This window comes from Petaurus breviceps, unplaced genomic scaffold (assembly GCF_028583685.1).
Source record: "Petaurus breviceps papuanus isolate PSGF00001 unplaced genomic scaffold, PetGlider_PUasm1.0 90769, whole genome shotgun sequence".
Classification (NCBI taxonomy): domain Eukaryota; kingdom Metazoa; phylum Chordata; class Mammalia; order Diprotodontia; family Petauridae; genus Petaurus; species Petaurus breviceps.
The window spans coordinates 13,219,748-13,245,598 of record NW_027187341.1 but is presented as its reverse complement, the minus strand read 5'-3'; the positions used below and the strand labels follow the sequence as shown (position 1 = coordinate 13,245,598).

The 25,851-nt window shown below is 39.1% G+C and overlaps 1 protein-coding gene across 4 annotated transcripts in view; it reads left to right on the top strand.

The window, feature by feature from the left end:
• EPSTI1 (epithelial stromal interaction 1) overlaps positions 1-25,851 on the top strand; it is a 111,178-nt gene that overhangs the window by 8,017 nt on the left and 77,310 nt on the right. For 3 of the 4 annotated variants that reach the window (XM_069068683.1, XM_069068684.1, XM_069068685.1), the window contains exon 2: positions 25,406-25,464. In XM_069068683.1, the coding sequence (XP_068924784.1) occupies positions 25,406-25,464 (59 nt within the window). Of the gene's footprint in view, positions 1-17,828; positions 18,051-25,405; positions 25,465-25,851 lie in introns of those variants that run through there. The other variant, XM_069068686.1, reaches the window with a different exon arrangement.

The window sequence follows — 25,851 nt, the reverse complement described above, 5'->3', positions numbered from 1 at the left end:
CCATTTTTTGCTTTTTTTTGTGTGTGTTCTCAATTTTTTGTTTAACTAGTCATAATTGTGAAAGACAACTTCATTTTTTTTTTTTAAAACAGGGCATTTTATAACATCCTCCAATTTTTAACATGACTTGGCTTTTTTATTTGTCAAGGTGTCCATTTGGAACTCATAGTGTAATGTGAGCAATGGGTCTAAACCTATTTGCTGCCTTCTAAGTTCCCCATCTGTCCTTGTCAAATAGTTCTTCTCTAAGTGGTTAGTTTTAAACTTTATTAAACACTAAAGCTGTTGAGCCTGTTTCTGATTCTTATTTATCTAATTGAATCCCCTGTCTTTTCTATTTATAATGTGTACCAAAAAATTTTGGTGATTAATGATTTATAATTTGGGATCTAGCAATTCTATTTTACTTTTATTCCTACTTTTCCCATAATTTCTTTTGAAATTCTAGACCTTTTGTTCTTCTAAACAAATTATTATTTTGGCTAGCTCTATAGAGCTGGCCTCAGAGCCAGGATGATCTGGGTTCAAATCTTGCCTATGACATAAGTTGACCATATGACTCTCTGTAAATCACATAATCTTTGCGTGCATCAGACATTTCTTTCTTTCTTTTTTTTTTTTTTTTGCTTTTTGGGGAGGGCAATTGGGGTTAAGTGACTTGCCCAAGGTCACACGGTTAGTTTTTGTGTTAAGTGTCTGAGGCCAGATTTGAACTCAGGTCTTTCTGACTCCAGGGCTGGTGCTCTATTCACTGTGCCACCTAGCTGCCACGGAGACATTTCTTTAAGATTATAAGTTGCAGAGAAGGTGACTTGCATAAGAGAGTTTTCTCATCTGGGACTTCTCTGCACCAATGAAATCACAAGTTCAGTCATTATCCTGACCTATAAATCCCTCCCTTGGTAATTTTGCCTGGCATTAAATCCATAAAATAATTTAGGCAAGTATTTTATTGTGAGACCCAGATAAAAAATCATGAACAATAATGTTCCTTTAATTATTTGTCTTTCTTTATTTAAAGACTGCTTTGTAATTGCATTCCTATAAGTTATAAACTTGTCTTAGTAGAATGATTTCAAAATGCTCTGAACATTTTGTGGTTACCTTGAATGTGATGTCTTTTTGTATAATTTCTTTCTGATTTTTGCAATTGCTATGTAGAAATGCTGACAATTTGAAAATATTTGCATCCTGTTACTTGTATTTTTTGTTGTGGAGTTGTTATTAGTCATGTCTGACTCTTTGACCCTATTTGGGGTTTTCTTGGCAAAGAACTGGAGGGGTTTTCTATTTCCTTCTCCAGCTCATTTTGTTATTGTTGTTTGTTTGTTTCTTCATTCTGGAAGAGGACCGCAACGTCAGGAAGATGATGCCATGACTTGCAAGTGAATTGGTTTTAAGTAAGGGAGGGCTGTGTGCATGGTCACCAGCCTCACTTTCTCCTCTGGAACCATTTAGGTCCAGTGGGAAGATATAGATCAGGATAACTGGACGTGGCCCCCAGCCCATTTTACAGATGAGGAACTGAGGCAGAGAGGATGAAGAGACTTGCCCATGGTCACACAGCTAGTAAGTGTCTGAGGCTGGATTTGAACTCAGGAAGATGAGTCTTCCTCACTCCAGGTCCATCACTCTGTGCACTCTGGCGCCACCTAGCTGTTCTTACCATAGTTATGTTTTTTGTTTGGTTGGTTTTTTCCCCCTTGAGATGGACCAAGAGTCCGCTAAAGGGTTAGGGTTCCTGCAGTCACTCATGAACTAATCTGTTCCTCATGAAAAAGAACTCATTTCCCCCTTTTTAACTTGGTCTTATTAATAGACTGTTAAGAATGCATTCTATGAACAGGGTTGAAAGGTAACAGTACTGATAAAGATGGCAGTTAATATAATTTGGAGTCACCCAGGGTTTCCAGGGAAGCATATGTACCTATAAACTGAAGGACAAATTCCAACCTATCACTTCCCTTTTAGCTATTTATTCCCAACCTAGGAGTACCCAAAGACCTGAAATTAGAGGGGGCTATCTACCCACAGGCTAATATTACTCAATCTAATTTAAACACAATCTAATTTAAGAATTTTGACCTTGAAATATATTTGTAGAACCCATAAACACTAGTTTTGTGAGAGGCATTACTGAATATGGGAAATCTTGGGATAACATGAGAAATTAAACCTATTTTTAAAACTGAAAATTCACTATCATTTTAGATACACATATTTTATACCAATAGTTTCACATTACACATTCAGCAGAGAAAATATAAGCATTAATATTTTCTCACAAAACATGTCTTCAGATCCTACGATATGCTAAGTTTTTGTAGAAAGACTGTTCTAGGGTATTCCCAATCATACCTTGAATGCTGGAGTATTTTGCCTATTGGCTTAAAAGATCCTGGCATCCCATGGCAACGTCTATTGAGTAAGGGAAAGGTGACTATGGCAACTTCTTTGCTGCCCCACTCATTCTCCTGTGCCCTCACAGAAATAAGGAAATGAAGACATGGTCCAGCATTTACAAAAGATGACCAGTTTCTAATATGTGAAAAAGGTACTTCAAGAAAAATTAATGCTGGGAAAACACTGCTCTGGGGATAGAATGCACCCCAACCTATAGCCTGGTTAAGTTTTATACCTGATTCCTTGTTTAAATCTTTGAACCTATTAAATGCATCTGAGGAGTAGTGAGGTGTCTTTTAATAGATAGAAGGAGGAATAGAAAAAAATTAATTAAATTCATTCCTAATTTACTCTGTTTACAAGTACTGAATTGTATGAGTGGACTAGTTATGTATCTTCTGGTAGATGGGGGGGAGTCAGACCACTCTGAGGTCCTTGTCAGCTCTGAAATAGTACCTCAGTATCCTGAAAGAAAAGAGATTTTCTTTTTGTGTGATGGAGGAGGTATTGCTAGTGAGAATGAGTGATTGGGGGAACCCTAGTCCTTTGATGATGGGAAAAAGTTAAAATACCTTAGACCTCCTTTCTAGAGGATCAGTAAAAATAATTCTTTACATTTAACAACTAAGTTGTGTGATTCAATGAGTTAAAAAGGATGCAGAGTATTGATATTAACTCTGAGATCAGTTTGGTGCCCTGGTTTATAGAGTTCTGGACTTGGAATTAGGAAGACCTGAATCCTACCTTGGATACTTATTAGTTGGGTGACCCTGAGCAAGTCACAGACCTTTTTTTTTTTTTTTTGCCTCAATTTTATCATCTGTAAAATGGGGATGATAATAGCATATACCCCCCAGGGTTAGGGTGAGGATCTAACAGGGTAACATGTCAAATGTTTTGCAAGCCTTGAAATGCTATATAAATGCTAGCTGCTATAATATCATAATCATTTATTATTGTTATTATAATATGAATGATTCTTTTCCTGCTCTATTCTTCACATGGAGATGTGGTAAACTAATGAGATATGAGGGTAAATGAGGAAGTACTATAGTTGGTGAAATAGATTAGTTAATATTGTGGTTCTTCGGGACCTGCAGATAACCTGGAAAGGGGGCTGGATTTGGAATCAGAGGGAATCACTACCAAATCTTACATTTACCTTGTGCAAGTCACTTAACTTTATTTTTCTTTTTGGAGGGGGGAAGGCAGGGCAGTTGGGCTTAAGTGACTTGTTCAAGGTCATACGGCTAGTAAATGTTAAGTGTCTGAAGTTGGATTTGAATTCAGGTCCACCTGACTCTAGGGTCAGTGCTCTATTCACTGCATCACCTAGCTGCCCCCCAAATCACAACTTTTCTGGGACTCATTTCCTTATCTGAAAAATGATGGGACTGGACTAAGTGACCTTTACGTTTCTTTCTAGTTTAAGTCTGTGTTTCTAAGCCATATCCCTCAGAGATTAAAACTAGATAAGGGGGCTTACCTGTTTTTGTACCATTTGAGAAAGTAGAAATTCTTTAGTATATTGAAATAAGTGATACTGAAAGAATAAAATACTACTGGTATTGACATATCTCAGAACACCTATTCCCATTTTATGTGATATGTATTTATGTGGCTTAATTAAAAAAAAAACCCTGGGGAGTTATTACTCAAATTATTTTTCTAGAACAGTATGGCGAAGGTTCTATAGTGAGAATCCACTTAGAAATAATGGTGGACAGACTGCTTGGTACATTCTTATTGTCTTTAGCTCTGTATAGCCTTAATAGCCAAAGGAATTAAGTGACAGATTTCTGGGAGGGGAGCATTATCAATCAGCTTTCTATTATATTCTATTAAATCCATAAGCCCCATATGGGGGGAGGGGCAGAATATCTTTCCTATTTGGAGTGAAGTTTTAGCATTTTCCGACATTTCATTTCAATAGTAGGGCTTACAGTTGTGCTCATCCAAGATTCCAGGAGCAATCATTTCAGTTCAAATACAATATCAAAGAAAATGAGTGGGCATTTTATTTTTGAGAAGTCAGTGACAGCTGAAACAGTAAAACAATAAATCAACGGGATGATGAAAGCCTGAAAACGCTTAATACCTATAATAATCAGTTGAGGCCTACCAGAATTGAGAAGGGGGAAAAACTTAGTTCAATTACACAGTGAGGTTACTTACTGAAAAGTCTGTAGAGTATTGTAAGGTTATATGCATTGTTAAGGTTAATTGCATCTATTCAGAATGTATTTGAATCTGAAACAAGAGATTAAAGTAGGAAAAAAAGAATCCAAAGGAGTCGGCTGACAGTGAAGGCACTGGCTGTATCTGGGAATCGCCTGCCCATGGGTGCTTTGTTCAGTCTGGGGCTCTTGTTTTTAATTTTAATTTGAGAAGGATTAAAAGACTTTAATAGAAAGTCCTGTGGTATGACTGTAGAAACTATAATCATAAAAATTCAAGGGCAAACTTACTCTATACCATGTTATGGAAAGTGAAGTCCCAGTCTCTCCAATTTGGAAAGGAAATGTCTTAGCGGTCTGCATTCAGAAGTCTTATTTTTTTTAGGTGTAGTTTATTTGTTCATCTTACTTTGTCTCTTCAGAATAAATAAGAAAGCTTTAGAACTGCAATGATCTTTAGTCTCCCCAAAAATGTTAGTTGTAGAAATGAGTTACTTTATGCTTCTAATCTGTGATTTTTCTTTAAAGAAATGTTATTTGACACTTTCATGTATAGCTAAATTTGATTTGTGAAAAACAATAAATGCATTGAGAGAAGTTGGTCAATGTTCCTCCAAAATGGATTTCAGAAAGTTGATTTTTTTGGGGGGGTGTAGCAGCAAGCACCCCAAGCGTCCTCAGGGTTTGCAGCTACCACAGGTTCTTGGATCTGCTTTGCTAAAGGAAAGCAACTCAAAATGGGTTAACAAGCTTACTTTAATCAGTCAGACATATATCATTTACCTTGTTCAGGGGAAAAAGGTCAGCACCCCGAACTTCAAAGCATACAGGCAGAATTATCAAGACAGAAACAGATCAAGTAGACAGATTTCCAAACTATCCAACCATTACATCCATACCCAGTCAACATCTGGGTTTCCACATCTGGGTTTTTCAAAGCCGGGGGACTCTCAACAACGGCTTCCCAGAATTCAGATCAAATCACAGAACACTTCTCAAAGTGAGTCCCAAAACAAAGCTACACATCAGGGCTTATATAGCCTTCTCCTGGCTCAGAGAATGTAACAACCTTATTGACCCACTGGCCAATCAAAAAGTATCTACTGAAAAACAAGCCTCCCACCCCAGGCTCCAGGTGCACGTTAGCCTAGGGGCAGGGAAGATCTTTAAATCTGCATTTCCATTACAGGGGGGGAGGGGATTGGTGGAGACAGAGAGTGGGTAAGAAGAACTAAAGGAGAATGTAAAAGAAGGATAATAATAGCATTTATACAATGCTTTAAGGTTTGCCGAGCACTTTACATATGTTATATCACTTAATTTTCACTATCACTTTGTTTGACCGATACAGGAAACTGAGACTGAGACATTAAATGATTTAACCAAGGTGACATAGTAAGTGGGTATGGGTGTTTGTAACTGGATTTGAACTCAATCTTCCTGACTCCAAGTGTAGCCTTCTCATTATCCACTGTTCCATTTAACTGCCTCTAAGAAGGATAGATTCAAAAATGCATTATTGCTTCTAAAGAAGAAAATCTGGTAGGTTGATTTTTATTAGTAAAGCCCCAGTTCCTTCAAGGGGTCTTATCACATATAGACTAAGAGGAAGAATCCAGAATTAGAGGACATATCATGGTAGCAGAGATAAGTAGAATTTGGAGGGAATGAATAAAAGGGACAGGAGTCCAGTTGTATTTAAAGGTGAGATTTTTTAAAATGGAGGGTACAACTGGCCACATCATTAAAACAAAAATGTATTTCGAGAATGAGTAAGGGAAAAAAGACATGCAAAATAAAATTGTTGTTTAATGAAATTGAAATCTATTTTAAAATTCCGTCTCATTAAAAAAGTCCTAGGGAGGAGCCAAGTTGAGGCCTAGTTCATTCAGTAAGTGTGGTAGAACATGTGGGTTTAGAGTCAGAGGTGTTGGGTTGAAATTCCAGCTTGATTGATGCTTGCCATCTTCGACTTAGGGTTAATAGTCTCCTTACTCTGTTTATCTGTAAATGAGCGTTCTGGATTTATGCGCCTGTGATTTCTTTTTGCAATAAATACTATTTTAAGTGTCAGCGGCTATTTTTTCCTCTGTTAAGCCTTTATCTAGGATGTTGGTAGAATGCTAGAATGCTGCCTCTTTCATGGAACCAAAGATTTAGAGTTAGGAGGGACCTTGGGGCCTTCCAGTTCAATCATCTATCTGTACCGATGAAGAAACAGGTTCAGATGTGGCTAAATGTGGCCCAAGGCCGCACAGCAAGGGAGGGAGGCAGGGAATAAACCCACGGTCTCTGATGCCAAATCTAGTCCTGCTTACATTGCACCATGTTCTAAGTGGTGCTGTGGAGGGTCCTAGGAGTGTCTGTATCTTACTTTGATTGTATGTTCCCTAAGGGTAGAGGTTAAGGGATGCTATGACATGCATCAATTTGAGGCCATTAAAATGTTAGGTAAAAACTCATGGTTTATATGTATTATGTTTATTGAGAGTCAGAATGACAATGGGCAAGGAATGCCAATGTTCCAACTCTGCATTTCTTTTATGGAGAATGAAATTGGTAATACTTTCCTGGAGTTGTTTTGAGGAAAGCAGTATGTAAATTTTAAATGGTTTTGTAAAGATGAAAAATGATTATAACTATGTTGTTTTCTCTATAGTCATCTTTGAGAAGGGTGTCCATTCTAGTGGTGACCACATCCTTAAGAGTATACAAATGTCAGGGGTGGCCAGGTGGCTCAGCGAGTAAGAACATAGGCTCCAGTGTCGGGATGACCTGGAGATCGAATCCCGGGCTCAGATACTCAGCACCGCAGCCAGAAATAACTGGCCATGTAACCTTGAGCAAGTTACTTAACCCCGATTGCTTAAAAAAAAAAAAAGATAACAAAGAGTGTACAAATGTCTTAAAATGGCTTATTGCAATTGAATGACCCACTTGTTTGAGATTTATTCCTTTACTGTCCAAAAAAGATTTAAAGTAGCAAGCACCCTGATAGTTTTAAACTTCTGCCGAGTCTTCACCCATCCTTTTGTTGTCGTACAGTACTTTTTAAAGTTGTGTCCAGCTCTTCATGACCCCATTTGGGTTTTTTTTTAGCAGAGATACTAGAGTGGTTTGCCATTTTCTTCTCCAGCTCATTTTACAGATGAGAAAACTGAGGTAAAAAAAGGTGAAGTGACTTGCCCAGCATCACACGGTTAGTGTCTGAGGCTGGATTTGAAAACAGGAACACGAGTCTTCCTCACTAGAGACCTTATACTCTATCCACTGTGCTACCTAGCTGCCCCTTCACCCATCCTAGCCCCTTGTAATTTAAACCCACTTGTGATCTGTCTTCATTGTCTGTCTCTTTAAACAGTTGCTATGAATTTTATTTAATATGAATGTGTACTGTGATAGGAGCTTTTTTTTTTCCCCAACCAATGAACATTTTTATGGGCTAGCACAAGAAGACAAGGATGAAATCAGTTCTTGCCCTTGGGGCACTTATAGTTTAGCTATGTAGACATGTACATACGAAGTGATTTGGGGAGGAGGGATCAGGAAAGTCTTCATGTATCAAGAGACATGAGCTGAGCCTTCAAGAAAACCAAGGATTCTAAGAGATAGGGTGAGTAGGGGGTGAATACCAAGTATGGGGGAGAGCTGGTGAAGAGGATCAGGAGTGGGAGCTAGAGTTCTGCATATGAGGAATAATGAGGACAGTTTTTATGGATGGTGTATGTAGCAGGGAAATAATATATATAATATGGCTGGAAAGCTAGTTTGGAGCCAGATTGTGAAGGGCTTTTAATGCCAAATGGAGGATTTTATTTTTTATCCTAGAGGCACAGTAGGGAATTACTGGAGTTTTGTTTTGTAGTGGAATGACCTAGTTAGACTTGTACTTTAGGAACATTGGTCTGACAGTTGTATGGGATCTGGATGGGAAAACAAAGAAGCTTGAGGTAGGGAGATCAATTAGGAGGCTAATTGAATAGTTAAAGGGAGAGGAGATGAAGGTCTGAACTGAGGTGATGGATGTGTATGTACGTGGAGAGAAAAGGACATATGAGAGAAATCTTGAGGCAGCTGAGTGGCTAGGTGGGGTGAGACTGAGGATTGGAGCATTGATGCCAAGGATGAACCTGGGTGGTTGGGATGGTCACGGTACTAATGACAGAACTAAGGAAGTTCATAAGAGGGTTTTTCTGTAAAGTCGACAAGCATTTATTGAACATTTACTTTGTGCCAGACACTGTGCCATTCACTTGGGGATTCAAAGAAGGGCATGGGATGCGTCATGAAAATCATTGTAGGAAATGATATTGATTTAAATTGGATAATGACTTGGGGGAAATTGATCACCAGCCTGACATATGAGGCACGATCAAATAATGTACAGTGGAGCATTTCAACAATCCACATATCTGTGGAAATTCATTACCTGTTGGAATCCTTTCTTTGGGAAAAATAGAAACAACAAAGTTCTTGGCCTCCCTACATGATCATTTAATTCTTAGCCAGTGTCTTGATCAAGCATGATTGAGATCACTAAAGCAGAACTGGTTGGTAAAGTAGAAATGATTTAAAACTTGGGTAACAGCGAACATAACATTTTAGGCAAGGAGGAGAAAGATTGTTATAAACTTATGTATTGCTTAAATTTAGAAAAAGATTTCAATGGGTTCAGAAAGATGAAAGCCTGTAATTCTTACAGGGAAGGTAGCTTAAACTTGAGATACTTTCAAGAATGAAATTTTAGGGGCGGCTAGGTGGCTCAGTGAATAGAGAGCACTGGCCCTGGAGTCAGGAGGACCCGAGTTCAAATTTGACCTCAGACACTTACTAGCTGTGTGACCCTGGGCCAGTCATTTAACCCTGTTTGCCTCAGCTTCCTCATCTGTAAAATGAACTGGAGAAGGAAATGGAAAATCATTCCAATATCTCTGCCAAGAAAACCCCAAATGGGGCCACAAAGCGTCAGGCATGACTGAAACATGACTTACCAACAAGATTATTATCGTCACCATTATTCTTATATTATTATTGTCACTGTTACTGCTAAGGGTCACGCAATTAAATGTTAGAGCCAGGATTTGCATCAGAATGTTAGAGTTGGGGCCTCAGAAATCAACACGTGTACAGGGTGTTGCCAAAGTCTTAGTGTGGTTTTAAGCCTAACCTGAAACTGCACTGAAGCTTTGGGGATGCCCTGTGTATCTGAGTGAGAATACTTTCCTTCTACAATACTCCCTCCTCCAGCAAGTGGTTATTCAGCCTTTGCTTGAAGATCTGAAATGAGTGGCAGCTCAGCTACCTACCTCATCCTCTTTCCCTTCTGACCAGTCCCAAATTGTTAGGAAGCTTTTCCTTGCACCAAAAAGAATTATGCCTCTGCAAATTCCATCCATTGTTCCCAGTTCTGTCAATGGGGTTCAAGTAAGACAAGTTTAATCCCTTTTCCATGTAACAGCCTTCCAGTAACTGCTATGGAGTTTTACCCCAAGTCTTCTCTTCATGAAGATAAACATTCTCAGTCTTCTTGACTTCAAGTCCAATGTGTGTTTTTTCCCGTGTTCCTGTGAGACAGTGATGTGAATGCATGAGAAACTTTAGCAACTAACTTAAATGAAAAAGGAAAGAAAATCCCTTCTGAAATATGGAAGCAATGAGGCTATCAGAAATGAACATAAGAAGTGGCATTGTCAGAAGTGTCAGGGACACTGACACTCAGAATCAGCTCAAGTTGGCCGTGTGCTCTGAAGACCCCAACAAAGGACTTTTACACATCTTATGTGGTAAGAAAGAGGGGAGCAAGATCAAAAAAGGGTTGGAGTCTTACTTTTGGGGCAGGTAGATAGTCAGAAACCATTGAGGCAAGAGATTAGTAGAGACAAGGCAGAGCTACCCGTTTTGTTTCTGGACAGATCTTCAGACTGGGAAGGAAATGACAAAGAAGGATAATGGTGTCAGGACCTATTAGAAGAGAGCTCTGGAATAAGCTCACCTAGCCCAGTCACATTCCATCCTAGGGTAGTTAAAGGACTTGGCTGTAGGATTGCCATGTGGTCAACGATCTTTGATAAATTGTAGAGAATAGGAGAAATTCTGTAGGAATGGATATGCGCAAATGTACTGATTTTCAAATAAGAGAGCAGATTCTATAAAAGATAGGCCTGTGAGCCTAACCTTGACCCTAAGAAAATGATAGAACATACTATTAAATGATGGTTTGTGAGTGCTGATAACTCACATTTTATGCAGTGCTTTAGGATTTGTGAAACACTTTGCTTACCATCTTCCATTGAGGGTATGGAGTGCAATTATGACCTCTACTCCACAGAAAACTATGGACTGAAATTGAGGCTCATTCATGGGAAATCCAAATGGAAAAATCTTGCCTTGGCGATTGCTAAGTGTATGACTATGGGTAGCTGAACCTCTGAGTCAGGAGCTTTTTGCTGTACCACATATCTCACTAGGCTAAGAGCCAACATGTTTCAAGAATGTCAAGTGAGAAGAGATCCATTTCTTTTCTTGTCAAGGTTAATAGATTAGTAATTCAATGGAATGCTTTAGACAGAGTATGCTTGGGCATCAGAAGGCACCTGACAAAAAGACTCCCAAGATTATTAGTTGGAGAGACATGTCCTAGATGATAGTAGATTGGCAAAATGATCAGACCCAAAGGATAGATTACTCTCAGCCTAGAGGGATGTCTTCCAGGGCCCTTTGGCCATGTTTTCTTTAATATTTTTTTATCAATGATGAGGTTGAAGGCATGCTTATCAAATCTGCAAATAAAACCAAAGTGGGAGAGCTAGTTGACCTGTTGAATGATCATGGAATTATGGTCTAATAAAATATCATCAGCCTTGAATGATGACCAAATTCGTTATAGGGATAACTGTAAGGCCTTAAGCTTGGGGTTCAAAATGTCAACTTTGCAAGTCCAAGGTGGGGACTTCTGTTGGTAGACAGAAGCTTTTCTGAAAAGGACCTGGGTTGAGGTGAAGGGACAGTGTTAGTGGTTTGAGTGCTCATTAGGAGACAATGGTATGGCTAATTTGTGTGGTCATAGTCTTCACTGAGAGCAGGATAGGGTCTAAGATACTTTGCTCTGGTCATACTACATCTTCAATGCTGTGTTCAGTTCTGGGTGCCACTTTTTATCAAAAATACCAGTTAACTAGACAATATTCAGAAGAGGGAAGCCTGCATGATGCCATGTGAACATCTGCATGTTAAAGGTACTAGAAGTATTTAGCCTAGAAGGCCTGAAGGGCAGAAACAGGATACAAGTTGTGAGGTAGGTTTTATGTTACAGAAGGAAAAACATCATAGCAGAGCTGTCTAAAGAGAGAATGATCTGCTCTGGGGGGTAGTGAACTGAATGAACATCAGTGCTTTTCAAGTGGAGTTCAGATGGACATGTGTCAAGAATGTTTTAGAGGGGATTACTGCTTTAGGAGTGGGTTGGTCTAGATTGTATCTGACATCCTTCCAACACTGAGATTCTAGGAACTAAATTCCCACCCAAGGGGAGAATTTCCTGGGATGGTGAGGGCCTCAAAGTATTTGAATTTTAAAAAAATTTCTAAATTTAATGAACACTAAAAGGGAGAGAGAGAGACAGAGACAGAGAGAGACAGAGAGAGAGAGAGACAGAGAGAGACAGACGGATGGACAGAGAGGGAGAGAGACTGACTGACTTCCCATGTAGAAAGTAAAATGGAAAGGGAAGATTATGTGAAACTGAATTTTTATGTACAGCTTCTTTTTTCAGAGCATATAATAAATTCATTATATTATTTTCAGAGGTGTCCTGCTTGTCTTTTTCCCTCTGCACTGTCTTCTGTTCCCCTTTGTGCATTTTTAAGACACTTCACTATTGTTTGTTTGTTTTCAGTCACATCCAACTCTTTATGATTCCATTTGGAGTTATCTTGGTGGAGATACTGCAGTGGTTTGCCATTTCCTTCTCCAATTCATTTCACAGATGAGGAAATTGAGGCAAACAGGGTTAAGTGACTTGCTCAGGGTTACATAGCTAATAAGTGTTTGAGGTCAGATTTGAACTCGGGAAGATGTCTTCCTTCCTCAAGAATTGACACTCTATTCATTTCGGCACATAGCTGCTCTAATAATAAGATGTTCCAATAATCCTCTTTGTTTTTTATTATTTTTGCAACACTATAAATACTACTCTCTCCCCCCACAAAAAAGGGAAAAACACAATCCTTGTAACAAGCATAGTCGAGCAAAACAAATCTATGTATTTGCCATGTCTAAAAATGTGTCTCTCTTCCCCTTGGGTCCCAAACTATTTTTTAAAAGAAATTTATACTGAATGCATACCTCTTCTTTTGAATTCTCCTTTCCTACAGATGAATATTTAATCCTTCTTCTCCTATTTTGTTGGATATTTGCTTTTGATAGGCCAGTGTTTTTCCTAATTAGGAATTTAAATAGCATCTGGTACTGCATGCTCACACAGGGGAGTATGTTTATGTAATACTTGGAGCCTGTCAAGATGTTTTTCACCACTACCACAGAAAATTTTTCCTAGATACCCTATTCATGACAAGTTCTGAAAATCATACAAAAATTTCTCTGAAGGAAACCAATCTCCATGGCCCAGGGAGACCTCCAAGAGTATATTAAAAAGAAAAATCTCTCTTTTGGGGTGGGGAAGGTGGTATTCTTTTGGGGAGAGAGAAACGTTGAACAACAGAAAACTTGTCTCCTTTCATAAAGTCTTCCTTAGTTAATCTCATTGATGTGTGCTATTGGGAAGTTAAAATAATCTTCCAAATTGGGATATTTCATTAAATTTCAATGAGGTAATTAAGGAAACTCATTTTCAAAGATACACATTTATTTCGGTAGCTTGGATTTTGCTTAATCAGGAAACTGACTGGAATGCTAAGTATAGCTATATTGGGCTTTTTGGGATCAGAAGCTTTGTGAGAGGTTGTTGAAATGGATGATATGTGGGTTAAAACAACAGAGGCCACTTAACTGTGGGTAAGAACTAATTGGCTGAAAAACATGAATAAGTAACATTGGTATTCATGTCAAGAGATAGCCAAGATAGAAGAGATGGAAATATACAGAGACATTATCCTGTACACTGCACAATATTGTTAGAAATGGAAGGCAGCTCCTTAGATTTAAATTACACTCTTAGAACAGGCTAGAAGAATACAAACTGAATTACGTAGGAGCGTATTTTCTTCCTGATCATATGGAATATCTTAGATTTAGTTCTTATTGATGGTAAAATATTGCTGATGATGGTTGTCCCACAGATTTCTGAACCTATAATATGCTATTGCTGATGACTGCCCCTGCTCCTTTCTCTGTCCCTGAATCTAGAGGTTAACAGTGCTTGCAACTGAGTACCCAGAAATGATTGTTTGTTACATTTTTGAAGACTGCAGAACTGAGTTGTCACCTCCTTGTCTTCTCTTCTGTTTCCTATCATTTTCATACAGTCTAACCATCTAACAGTTTAACCACCAGTATAACTGGTTACAGTTATAACCATCATATTGGTTATAACCTAGGTTGAACCTATTTCCTAAAATAAAAATATTTATATTTTGATAGGCCTCAACTTTTTATTAGCTAAGCAATAACTTTCTTCTTAAAAATATTTTTTTTATTTCATTTTGAGTTTCAAGTTGTCTTCATCCCTCCCAACCCCGTGTTAGAGGAGGTTAACGTTTGATATAGATGTGGAACCATACAATACATACTTTTGTATATCAGTTCTTTCTCTGGAGGTAGATAGCATTTCCCTTCATAAATTCTTTGTACTTGATTTGAATGTCCATACTACTCAAAATAGCTTGACCATTTGCAGTTAATCTTCAAAAACATTGCTGTTACTGTATACAATGTTCTCTTGGTTCTGCTGGTTTTCACTCTACATTACTTCATGGAAGTCTTTCCATGGTTTTCTAACCTGCTTATCATTTCTTAAAGCACAATAATATTTCATTACAATCATGTGCCCCAAGTTATTCAGCCACTTACCAATTGATGGGCATCTTCCCTCTTTCTAGTTCTTTGCCATCACAAAGAGAGCTGCTATTAATATTTTAGAACATACAGTTTCTTTCCCCTTTTTCACTTCTCATCTTGGGTAACAGACCTAATAGTGGTATTGTTGGATCCAAGAGTATAACTAACCCCTGGAACAATTTAAGCAACAACTTTCAAAAATGGTAAATGTAATCATTGATCCTTTAAAAAAATCATTATGCATCATGGATTTTAAAATTGAAGAAACCTTAGAGACCAGTAAGATCAATTCCTTCATTTGACAGATGAAGAAATTGAGACCTTAGAGTGGTTAAGTGACTTACCCAAGGTCACAAACACACTGAGAATTTAAGCCCAGATGCTCTGACTTCAAATCCAGGGATCTTTTTATTTTATTAGGCTGTCTCTCAAACTGCTACTTATGTAAATCAAAGGCATACAATGAAATTGGAGAATAGGTGCATTTCTATACTAGAATCTGAGTCCAAATGCATCCATGAAACTGAAAATTCATGAATAGCACCTCCACAGTATAGCTTTGAAGCATGGCTAATCTACTACCATAAGAAAGACTTGTTTGGGTCATGCTTGTCTTGAATTGTGGGCTATGCAAGGCCAAGGGAGTTCTGGCAGAGGTATTGTGTTAATATGTCTGCTTCTTCAATTCAACAAATATATACTGCCTACTCTACTCAAGTTGCTGTGCTAGGCATTATTCCTACTCCTAAGGAGCATGCAATATAATAAGATAATGAGACACAAATTCAAAACAAAATTATACTGTAAGTTAGGAGATGATTCAGTACATAGGAAAGGGAAAGCCAGGGCAGGGGGCATTGAGGGAAGGATCATCTCTATCTGGGTGGGGTGATGTCAGGAGTGGTAACAGGGATGAGGTGTTAACCTTCAAGCTGGGTCTTAGAGAGGAAGGATATTGGATGGAGATGGGGAGCTGATGAAATCAATATCAAACATGGGAGAAGGAAGAAATGATATGTGTAAAGAAGGGGTATAGAATCAGGAAAGGCTAAGATGAGATCTGAGCACTGAAACTGCAGGTTAAATACTTCGGCCACATGATGACAAGACAGGACTCATTGGAAGAGACTCTGCTGGGAAAAATTTGAAGGCAAAAGGAGAAGGGGATGGCAGAGGATGTGATGGGTGAATAGTGTCATCGAAGCATCAAACATGAACTTGGACAGATATTGGGAAATAGTGGAGGACAGAAGGGCTTGGTGTGTTGTAGTCCATGGGATCCCAAAGAGTTAGATACAGTTGAACAACAATAAGATAAGATCAGGAGATGATGAATAACCCAGATTAGCTCAGACATAGGATGGACAAAGGGGAATATGGTGGAATAAGACTGGAAAAATAGAATGAAACCTGATTGTGGACGATCTCAAATTTCAGTCTAGAGTTTTAATTTTGATAAGCAATGTAGTGCCATTGAAGTCTTTTTTTATTTTGTTTTTTGATGACAGGAGGGATCTGAGCAAACCTACATATACATTAGGTTACTTTGGCTGTATTATCAAGGATGATTTTGAAACGGGGAGAGACTAGGGACAACTTGTGCTTCTTTGTATGCCTGACTTGTCTTCATCTTCTCCGATTCATACTTCCTAGTGTTGTGGTGGAAGTAGATGAAGAAAGGAAGGGATGGATAGAAGGGATACTTCAGAGGAAAATCTGTAGGTCAAACCTCAGTCATGAGCTCCTGGAGAGTCTTTGTCATGCTTAATATTTTCTAGACACTGTGTGTCCTTGGGCAAGTCACTTAACCCTATTTGTCTCAGTTTCCTCATATGTAAAATGAGCTGGAGAAAGAAATGACAAACCACTCCAGTGTCTTTGCCAAGAAAACCCCAACTGGCATCATAAAGAGTCGGACATGACTGAAAACAACTGAACCACATTTCTTAAGACTGCCTATCTAACTTTGTGCTGAGATGATAATATACAAATGTGTTAGATTAACTGGCATCCTTTCACCATGTGTAATGGGAATGCAAATTTGGAAGATCTTCCCTGCCCCTAGGCTAAAATGCACCTGAAGCCTGGGGAGGGAGGCTTGTTTTTCAGTAGATACTTCTCGATTGGCCAGTGAGTCAATAAGGTTGTTACATTCTCTGAGCCAGGAGAAGGCTATGTAAGCCCTGATGTGTAGCTTTGTTTTGGGACTCACTTTGAGAAGTGTTCTGTGATTTGATCTGAATTTTGGGAAGCCGTTGTTGAGAGTCCCCCGGCTTTGAAAAACCCAGATGTGGAAACCCAGATGTTGACTGGGTATGGATGTAATGGTTGGACAGTTTGGAAATCTGTCTACTTGATCTGTTTCTGTCTTGATAATTCTGCCTGTATGCTTTGAAGTTCGGGGCGCTGACCTTTTTCCCCTGAACAAGGTAAACGATATATGTCTGACTGATTAAAGTAAGCTTGTTAACCCATTTTGAGTTGCTTTCCTTTAACAAAGCAGATCCAAGAACCTGTGGTAGCTGCAAACCCTGAGGACGCTTGGGGTGCTTGCTGCTACACCATGCCAGAGCAGAAGGACAAAGGTGAAACCCGTAGGATGGGTTTTCCTATTCTAGTGAAAGCTCCAATATAAATCACTACGTGCCAGGAAAATGAGATGATCTCCGGGATGCCATAGCAGTACTTCACGGGAGTTGGTCACAAGAACTGCTAAGTGTGGCAGAAGACAAAGGTTCTTGTTTCTAGGAAGTATGGAGTGCAGAGAGAATTTTGCAGTGACCTCCAAAGGCATGAAATTTGTCTTTCTGACATGTTTAGTAATCATTACCCGTGCATACAATGTCAACTGGTCTTCCTCCTAGAAGAAAGACTTTGAGTAGCATGTACCTCCCTACTCCTCAGGCTATCAAGAAAGAAGAAAGGAAATAAGCTTGAATTGAGCACCTTCTGGGTGCCAGACACTGTGCTAAGTGCTTTACAAATATAATCTTCATTTGTTCCTCATTAATAACGCTGGGAAATAGATGTTATTATTATACCCATTTTACATTTGAGGAAACTGAGCCAGATAGTGATTAAGTGGCTTCCCCAGGGTCTCACAGCTAGTAAGTATATGAGGCCACATTTGAATTCTGGTCTTTTTGATTCCCGGCTGTAAGGGTTATGGGATTTAAAGATCTTCCATGCCCCATTGGACTTGCTGACGTAGCAGGAAGGGGTGGAGCAAGAGGAAGCGGAAGCCAAGCTATAGTTCCTGTGGTAGCTAGCAGTGGCAGCAATGGAGGCAGCAGTAGCAGAGGCTGTGGCAGCGGAAGTGCGAACGCCTTCTTGAGTCAGCCAGAATTTCTGCTCAGGACTCCTGCTGAGGACTGCCAGGGGCCGGAGCTGCAGGGAGCACGCTTCCTGGACGCTGGGTGGTTGCTGTGAGTGGGGAGAGGAGGACCTTTGCCTGAGGTAGCCTGTTCTGTTTTAAAGGCTTGAGAATGTGGGTGCTTTCTACTTTATCTACCTGTGCCAATTTCATAACTACTCTGATGGCTTTGACTTTCTGGTTTTGGGACTCAATCTTTTGGTATTTTAATAAATGTTCTCTCTTTATCACCCATATAGAAAGCCTGATATATTTTGTGATTGATACTACATCAGCATATCTGTAATTGTTGTAGGCATTGTGAATATTACATTGCTGATATACTGGTCTATCCTGTTTCTACTGTGTTTGGTTGCTTCCCTGTTGGAGAGGAATCTAGTTCTAAAAATAAACATGCAAAAAAAAAAAAACTTAAAAAACACAACAACACCAAACCAGCAACCAAGAAAAAGTCTGTACTGTCAAAACAAAGAAGAAAAATTATGTGAAGAGGCAGAGGGGAATCCTGTACCATTTTTAGGAGGTGGGAAAATTGTCACACATAGGTGAAAAGGGAATAAGGATGATTGAATACTTGGACCTAAGTAGCAGATACTGTGTGAGTTTCTTCCTCAAGAGGCTAGAACTGGACCCTTTGAGAGGGAAGCAGCTAAATATGTCCTTCAAAGAATGATGATATAGACTCAGAAGTGCCTTCAGATGACAGATCTCCTTGTTAGGGTCAGGGAAAGAAGAGAATGGTGGTGGTTGATTCCCTGCTGAGAGTTACAGCTGAAGCATCAATTTGTGGACTTGGTAACAGAGAAGTCTGTCTTCCCAGGGTGCACATATGCAGGACAGAGAACCTCCTCAAACTTGTCAGACAGAAGAAGGAAATGAAAAACTCATTAGACGATAAGTGTCTGATAAGGGAATTTGGATTTCTGAGGCACAGCTCAGTATATAAGGATAATGGACTCTTGGCCTGTGATGGAGTATACCTCACAAGGGCTGGTAAAAATGTATTTGCCGTGTCTTGCAAATCTAATTCTAAAGGTTTTAAAGTGGAGAGGAAGGGGGAGGGAGAAAGTTTTTTCTCTCTCCATCTAGCTAGGATTTATATCTGCCAAGATCTCCTATCCATATTCACTCTTCTACACACTTTGGGTACACACACACCCACACACCCAGCATATGGGTAACAAGCAAGATGAACTTGAAAGTCTTTTTTTTTTTTTTTTTTAAGCAATTGGGATTAAGTAACTTGCTCAAGGTTACATGGCCAGTTATTATTTCTGGGTGTGGTGCTGAGTATCTGAGCCCGGATTTGATCCAGGTCATCCTGACACTGGGGGCTGGTGCTCTTACTCGCTGAGCCACCTGGCCGCCCCTAAGCAATTGGGGTTAAGTAACTTGCTCAAGGTTACACGGCTAGGTGTTTCTGGGTGGGTGCTAAGTGTCTGAGCCCGGGATTCGATCTCCAGGTGTTCTCAACACTGGAGCCGGTGCTCTTACTCGCGCTGTGCTACCTGGCCGCCCCGAACTTGAAAGTCTTAATGTAAGAAGGAAAACTTAACTCTTTATAGCTGATATTGAAACTTAATAGAGAAAGGACCCATGACTACAATATTATTCTAAAGGGGTATGCCTTTTTTTCTCAAAATAAATAGGTAGGTAAAGGGAGAGACTGGTACAGAGTATTATTAATTTTAAGATAAAACCTTTTTAAGAAATCCAGAAATGGGGGATAGAGGTGGGAGAAGGGCATCAATAGTAGAGACCATTTGGATTAAGCAATGGAAGCTAATACTGAAGCAATACATTAGAGAATACTATAGACCATCTAGAGGGGCAGATAGGTGGTACAGTGGATAGAGTGCCTGGAGTCAGGCATGTTCATCTTCCTGAGTTCAAATCTGACTTCAGACACCTGATAGCTGTGTGTCCTTGGGCAAGTCACTTAGCCCTGTTTGCCTCAGTTTCCTCATCTATAAAATGAGCTGGAGAAGTAAATGGCAAACAACTCCAGTATCTTTACCAAGAAACCCCCAGTGGGGTCACAAAGAGTCAGACATGACTGAGACCAACTAAACAACAACAATAATAACATCAACAAAATAGACAGCCTAAACAGAAGGAAGAAGTGGATGAGGAAGCATTCAGAAACAGATCACAAGTTTTGTAAGGACTCATGATATAATACTGACTTCAGTCTTCTTGACCTCGGCTGGAGTTTTCTCTCTGCTCCAAGTAGAGCAGCTAATAATTTCTTTATTTCATCCCTCCAAATATACCAGAACCAGGTAGGGCATATTCTAGGTCCAAATCTCTTGGTGGTAGTGGTGGAGGGGGAGAGGGGAGACAGCCATTCCTTGTTAGCATTTGTGATGGAGGAGAGGAAAGCTGAGTGTAGTCTGACGTGGACCTTGGTTTTGGGAAAGCATATTTTGAAGGGTTCAATTAGAACTTCATAGACTAAAACTCTGCAGGGGAGATCAGAGTAGGAAGGATGGGAAGCTCTCAGGAATGAAATTCTGAAGACATGAAAGGAGGACCAGGAAGAGAATGAGGTATCTAAAGAAGTGAATGTGGATATACAGGAACTTAAAAAAAGTATAGAAGATGAAAGCAAAGTCAAGGAGACTAAATACAAAATTCCATTAAGGTCTCAAAGAATAATGGCAGGAATGCTAGAGCTCAGTATGAGCTGAGGCTGACAAAGAAATATGAAGACAGAGAAGAGGGTTGCTCTCTTTCTTTCTTTTCCTTTCCTTTCCCATCCTCCTCTACCTCCCTCTCTTTCTCTTTTCTCTCCCTTCTTTCTTTCTTCCTTTCCTCCTTTTTCCCCCAGTCCCTTCCCTCCTTCCTTTTACTCCCTCCTTTTCTACTTTTCTCCTTTCTTCCTTCCTTCTTTCCTTCCCTCCCTCCATTGGAGAAAAGGAGATCAAAGAACGGATTGTTGCTTTGCTTGACAGGTCAATAATGGACACAAAAGAGAGAAGACAGAGCCATTCTAGTGTGATATTGCTTTTGTTTTTCCTGACAAGGAAAATAATATTTAGGTTTAGAGGGACAGAACAAAAAATAGCTAATAGGAAGGTGATACCCCAAAGAAATACAGAGGTAGTTGATCTTCATGAGTTTACCTGGTCAAGGTGGACTACATTCTTGGATTCTGAAAGGATTTGTGGATATTGATCACTGAATTTCTGTTGATTTTCTTTGAAAGATCATGGAGAAGGGGAACAGGTGTACCAGGACTAGAAAAGGTTCTCCCAACTTTCCAAAAAGGAGAAGAGAGTAGAGTCTGCAAAGTGTAGGCCAGTGAATTAGACTTTGATTCCTGATAAATTATAGAATCTATTGAGAAAAGAAATATTAGTGAATTTCTAGAAAAAGAAATATTGATTATAAGGAACCAGTGTGGTTTCATCAAGGATATGTCATGCAGACTAATGTTATGGGTTTTTTTTTTGACTTTGTGTTTTTTTTTTTTTTTGACAGGATTACTAGAGTTGTAAATCAGGAGAACATTTGATATGGTTTACCTATATTTTAAAAAAGCAGTGTTTCCTGTGCTATGCCCATGGAAAATGGGATTAAAAAATAGTATCATTTTGTAGTGTCAGAACTATGTTCCTGGGCCCAAAATATAGCCATTAGTCATTCGATTTAAATTTTAAAAGAGGGGCTCTAGTGAAGTATGCCAGGGATCTTTGTCCATATATTATTGGAAGGTTTGGATAAAAGCATAGATGATATGCTTATCTGATGTTAGATAGCAGGAATTAAAAGATCTTGACAAGCTAATATATTGGGCCGAATCTAAAAGATATAATTTAATAGGGATAAATATAAAGCATTACATTTAGGTTTTTAGAAAATTAGATACAAGATGGAATAAGTAAGGCCAGATTGCAGTTTATCTGAAAAAGGGAGTTTTAGGGCAATATAAGTTCAACATGGGTCAACAGGATACTATAATGTAAGTCTTGAAAAAAAAGAAATACCATTAGTCTGCATGATATTCTCGATGAACCCAAACTGACTCCTTATAATCAATGTTTCTTTTTTTTATTAGTAGATTCTAGAATTTATCAGGGATCAAAGTCAAATTTGCTGGTTTATACTTTGCAGACTCTTCTCTTTTTTATAAAGTTGGGTGAACCTTTTCTAGCTTTCATTAAACATTTGCTACCTGCCAAGTTCTAGGCCAAGTGCAGGGGATATAAATAACAAAACTGAGATAGTCTGTGCCCTCAAGGAACTTTTATTCTAATGGGAGACACTATGATGATATATGCGTGCAAGTGTGTGTATCTGTGCTTCTAATCTCCATATACATCTGGGAATGGTGGCCAAGAAGGGGCGTTATGGATTGGTAAGTCAAAAAGATGACCAGTGGAATGATAAAACAGTTCTTTTAGTACATCCTTTCCAGAGGCAATGGAAAGGGTGTGTGTGTGTGTGTGTGTGTGTGTGTGTAGTGTAGTATAGTGTGTGTAGTGTAGTAATGGTGGTGGGACCTGCAGGGTACATAATGGGTCAAAGTGAAGATGAGGAGGTCTAGCCTTAGAAAGTGTGGAGTTCAATGGCTTAGCTCCCAGGAACATGGCCTCTGGTGGTCAGATTTAGAGGGAGGAGCTTAATTTGCATGTGTGTTGGTTTTATTTAGGCCGCATTTGGAGACTTTATCTTTTCAATGCCCATCCTAAAATAGAATTCCCAGAACTGGAGGGCAAACAGGCTAGTGAAGGGCCTTGAAATCATGAATCTGGGCCAGAGAAGAGAAAGAAGCCTCGGAGACATTAGGATAACGATGTTCAAGTGTTCAAGTTGTCATGTGGAAAAGGAATTAAACGTCTGCTCTTGGCCCCAAAGCTTTAACCAGAAGCAGTAGAGTAGAAGTTGAAAAGATGCACATTTGGGCACTATCAGGGAAAAATTTCCTAATAATAATGTTATAATAATTAAAAATAATAATAAATGGCTAACATTTTATAGTTTTTTAAAGTTTATAAAGTGCTTTACAAACACAATTTCATTTGATCCTCAACTATCCTGGGAAGTAGGTGTTACTATTATCCCCATTTTATACTTAAAGAAACTGAGGCAAACAGAGGGTAAAGGACTTACCCAGGGTCATACTGCTAGTAATTGTCTGAGGCTGGATTTTCCATTGGGCAATGTCACAGCTATCTACAAGTGGAATGTGTTACTTTAGATCTTTGTGGCTTTCTCCTAGGACACTAGATATCTTCTGACAAAAGCTGGATGATCACTTTTCAGTATGTTATTGAGACAGCCAATAGGGCAGTGGACAACCTACTAGGCCTGGAGTCAGGAAGATCTGAGTTCAAATCCACCTCAGACACTAATTAGTTGTGTGACCCTAGGCAAGTCACTTTGTTTGTCTCTGCTTCCTCATCTGTTAAAAAAAGAAGAATAAGAATAGCATCTATCTACCAGGGTTGTTGTAAGGATCAAATGAGATCATTTTGTAAAATACTTAGCACAGTACCTGGTATACAGTGGGCACTATATAAATGCTTATTCCCTTCTCTGCTCTCCTTCTCCCTCGCCATCTTATTATGTTGGAGTTAGAGTTTCTCTGAGGTCTCTTCCTCCTCACACAGTCCCTTAATTTGTGATACTGAAATATTTGGGCCTAGAGCAAAGTACCTAATTCATAATAACTGCTTAAAAATTCTTTCTGACTTTACTAGATTTGGAAGCTCATGCAGTATTAGGAAAGGACCTGCCATGTCTTGACTCTTCAAACCAGAGCCTGCATCTTTGTCTGATTGGGTCCTATGGTGTTTGACCATATTCAGGACTTTAAGCTTTCTAGTCAAAATTGCAGCAGCCAAGATCTTCTGAAGTCGTGGCAATCGAGGAATGAAAAATCTTCCTTCTGAGTGAACAAAGACTGTAATGGACAAGGGATTAATTTTCAGCAACAGCTTCCTAATTTTGTATTCATAACCCTGGGTGCACACTGGGCTTCACGTGCACCTTCTGCTGATGTATGTTGGGTAATTGGGTCTCCAGCAGCCCAATTTGCATGCAGCGGTGGTTGTCTACCTAACATTCACGTGCCTAAAATTACAGGCTGGTTTGAAGTTGGCTGAAACCTTGCTGCTAGGTAAGTAATGAGATAAGGAAGAAATGGTTTCTGTTAATCAACCCTTTTGGCCTCTGCTGTTCAACCTTTGCTAATTTGTTCTTTGAAGCGACACATTTCCTTGTTGAATAAAGAGTCGTCTAAAGAGTAATTAGTGGTTTAAAAATCCATATGTGCAAACCGTGATTGTGTTGATCCACAGTATTTTCCTTGTATCCCACATACTCATGAGATCCAATCTGTTTCTGTATGTTTTCTTGGTTCTGTTTGGTGTCAAATACCTAGATTCTTCTGCAAAGGTCTTCATAATCATATTTGAAATTTTTTTATCCATCAATAAGCTTTTTTTTCTCCCTCCATCCCCACTGAGAAAGGGAAAAAGAAAAACAGAACCTTTATAATGAGTATAGTCAAGCCAGATAAATTCTAACATTGACCATGTCAAAGATGTATGTCTCATTGTGCGTAATGCATCCATCTTTGATGTCAAGTGGTACGTAGCATTCTTCCTCAGTCTGGTGCATGCAGTTGTGGGTGATGGTTATTGCATAGATCATAGTTTTTAAGCCCATTTCAAAACTGGTGGTTGTTGTTTTTACACTTCTTTCTCCTCATTCTGTTTCTCAAGTGTGTATTTGTTTGGGGGTTGTTTTCTGCCCCCCCCCTTGTGATTTATTGAGTGTTGGGAAGTCTTGGTGGGGGTGGATTTTTTATTGATACAGATCCTAACTCATTTATCCCAGAGCTTTCTGTGTGTGTGGGGGGGGTACTGAACAGTTAAGTGACTTGTTCGTGGTTATACAGATCATAAATAAAGTCAAAAGCAGAACTAGAACACAGCTTTTCCTAGTTCCAAGTCCAGCCCTCTTTCTACTATATACTCCCTAACTCTTAAATTTGCCATGTGGTGGCTGATAGAAAAACAGTTCAAAGCATACACCCTACTGACTGTTTCAGTCAAGAGGCCCATTTAAAATCCCTTCCCATCTCTTCTGCTTTTGAGCTGGCATAGCTATCATCAGGAACCACTCCTTTAGCAATCATCATACGCCATCACTTTTTCATGTATATATGCTCCATCTCCTCAGTCAGCCAGTTTACACTGGGGGTTAGGGCCATTTTGTATATTTGTTTCTTTCCTTTAGAGATCCTAGAAGAATGTTTGTGCACAGAAGCTGCTCAGTGAATATTGTTGATCAAAATGATGGATAGACATTCTCAAGAGGAAGCAATTCCAAATGATTTTTAAAATAAATGATTACTTTTGCATGGCAATGTAATGGAGGCTATCCCCGGAAGCATGTCCTTACATAATGTTTTTTCCCTCTATTTTAGCATGGCTGGGTTTACTGTGATAGCTCCAGATCAAATCCGAAGAGACAAGATAACAAGCAGTATGTATATTCAGTTATTCTGTGCTCTTGGCTTTGCTTTGATTCTGGGGGTTTTCTGGTGTGTGGGTGTACTTCATAGATCTAATGAGTATCACTGGCTTTTGATGCTTTTATTGTTTTTAACCATTTCTTTTAAAAAAAATTGTTCCACTAAGAAGAGTTGTAAATAATTGATCTATATTAAAAGACATGCTGTTGGTATGTACTTAGAACCTTATCATAAGCTAGAATTCCCATAAAACTGAAATATTTTTATGTATACCACCAGGGAAAACACTTCCCACCCACCCCATCTCCCTGCCTAAAATCTTCATGGAGTTTTCTTTTTTTCTTTTTTCTTTTTTTTGCTTCATGGGTGTCTGCTTTTACTTTTATATAAATGTACAG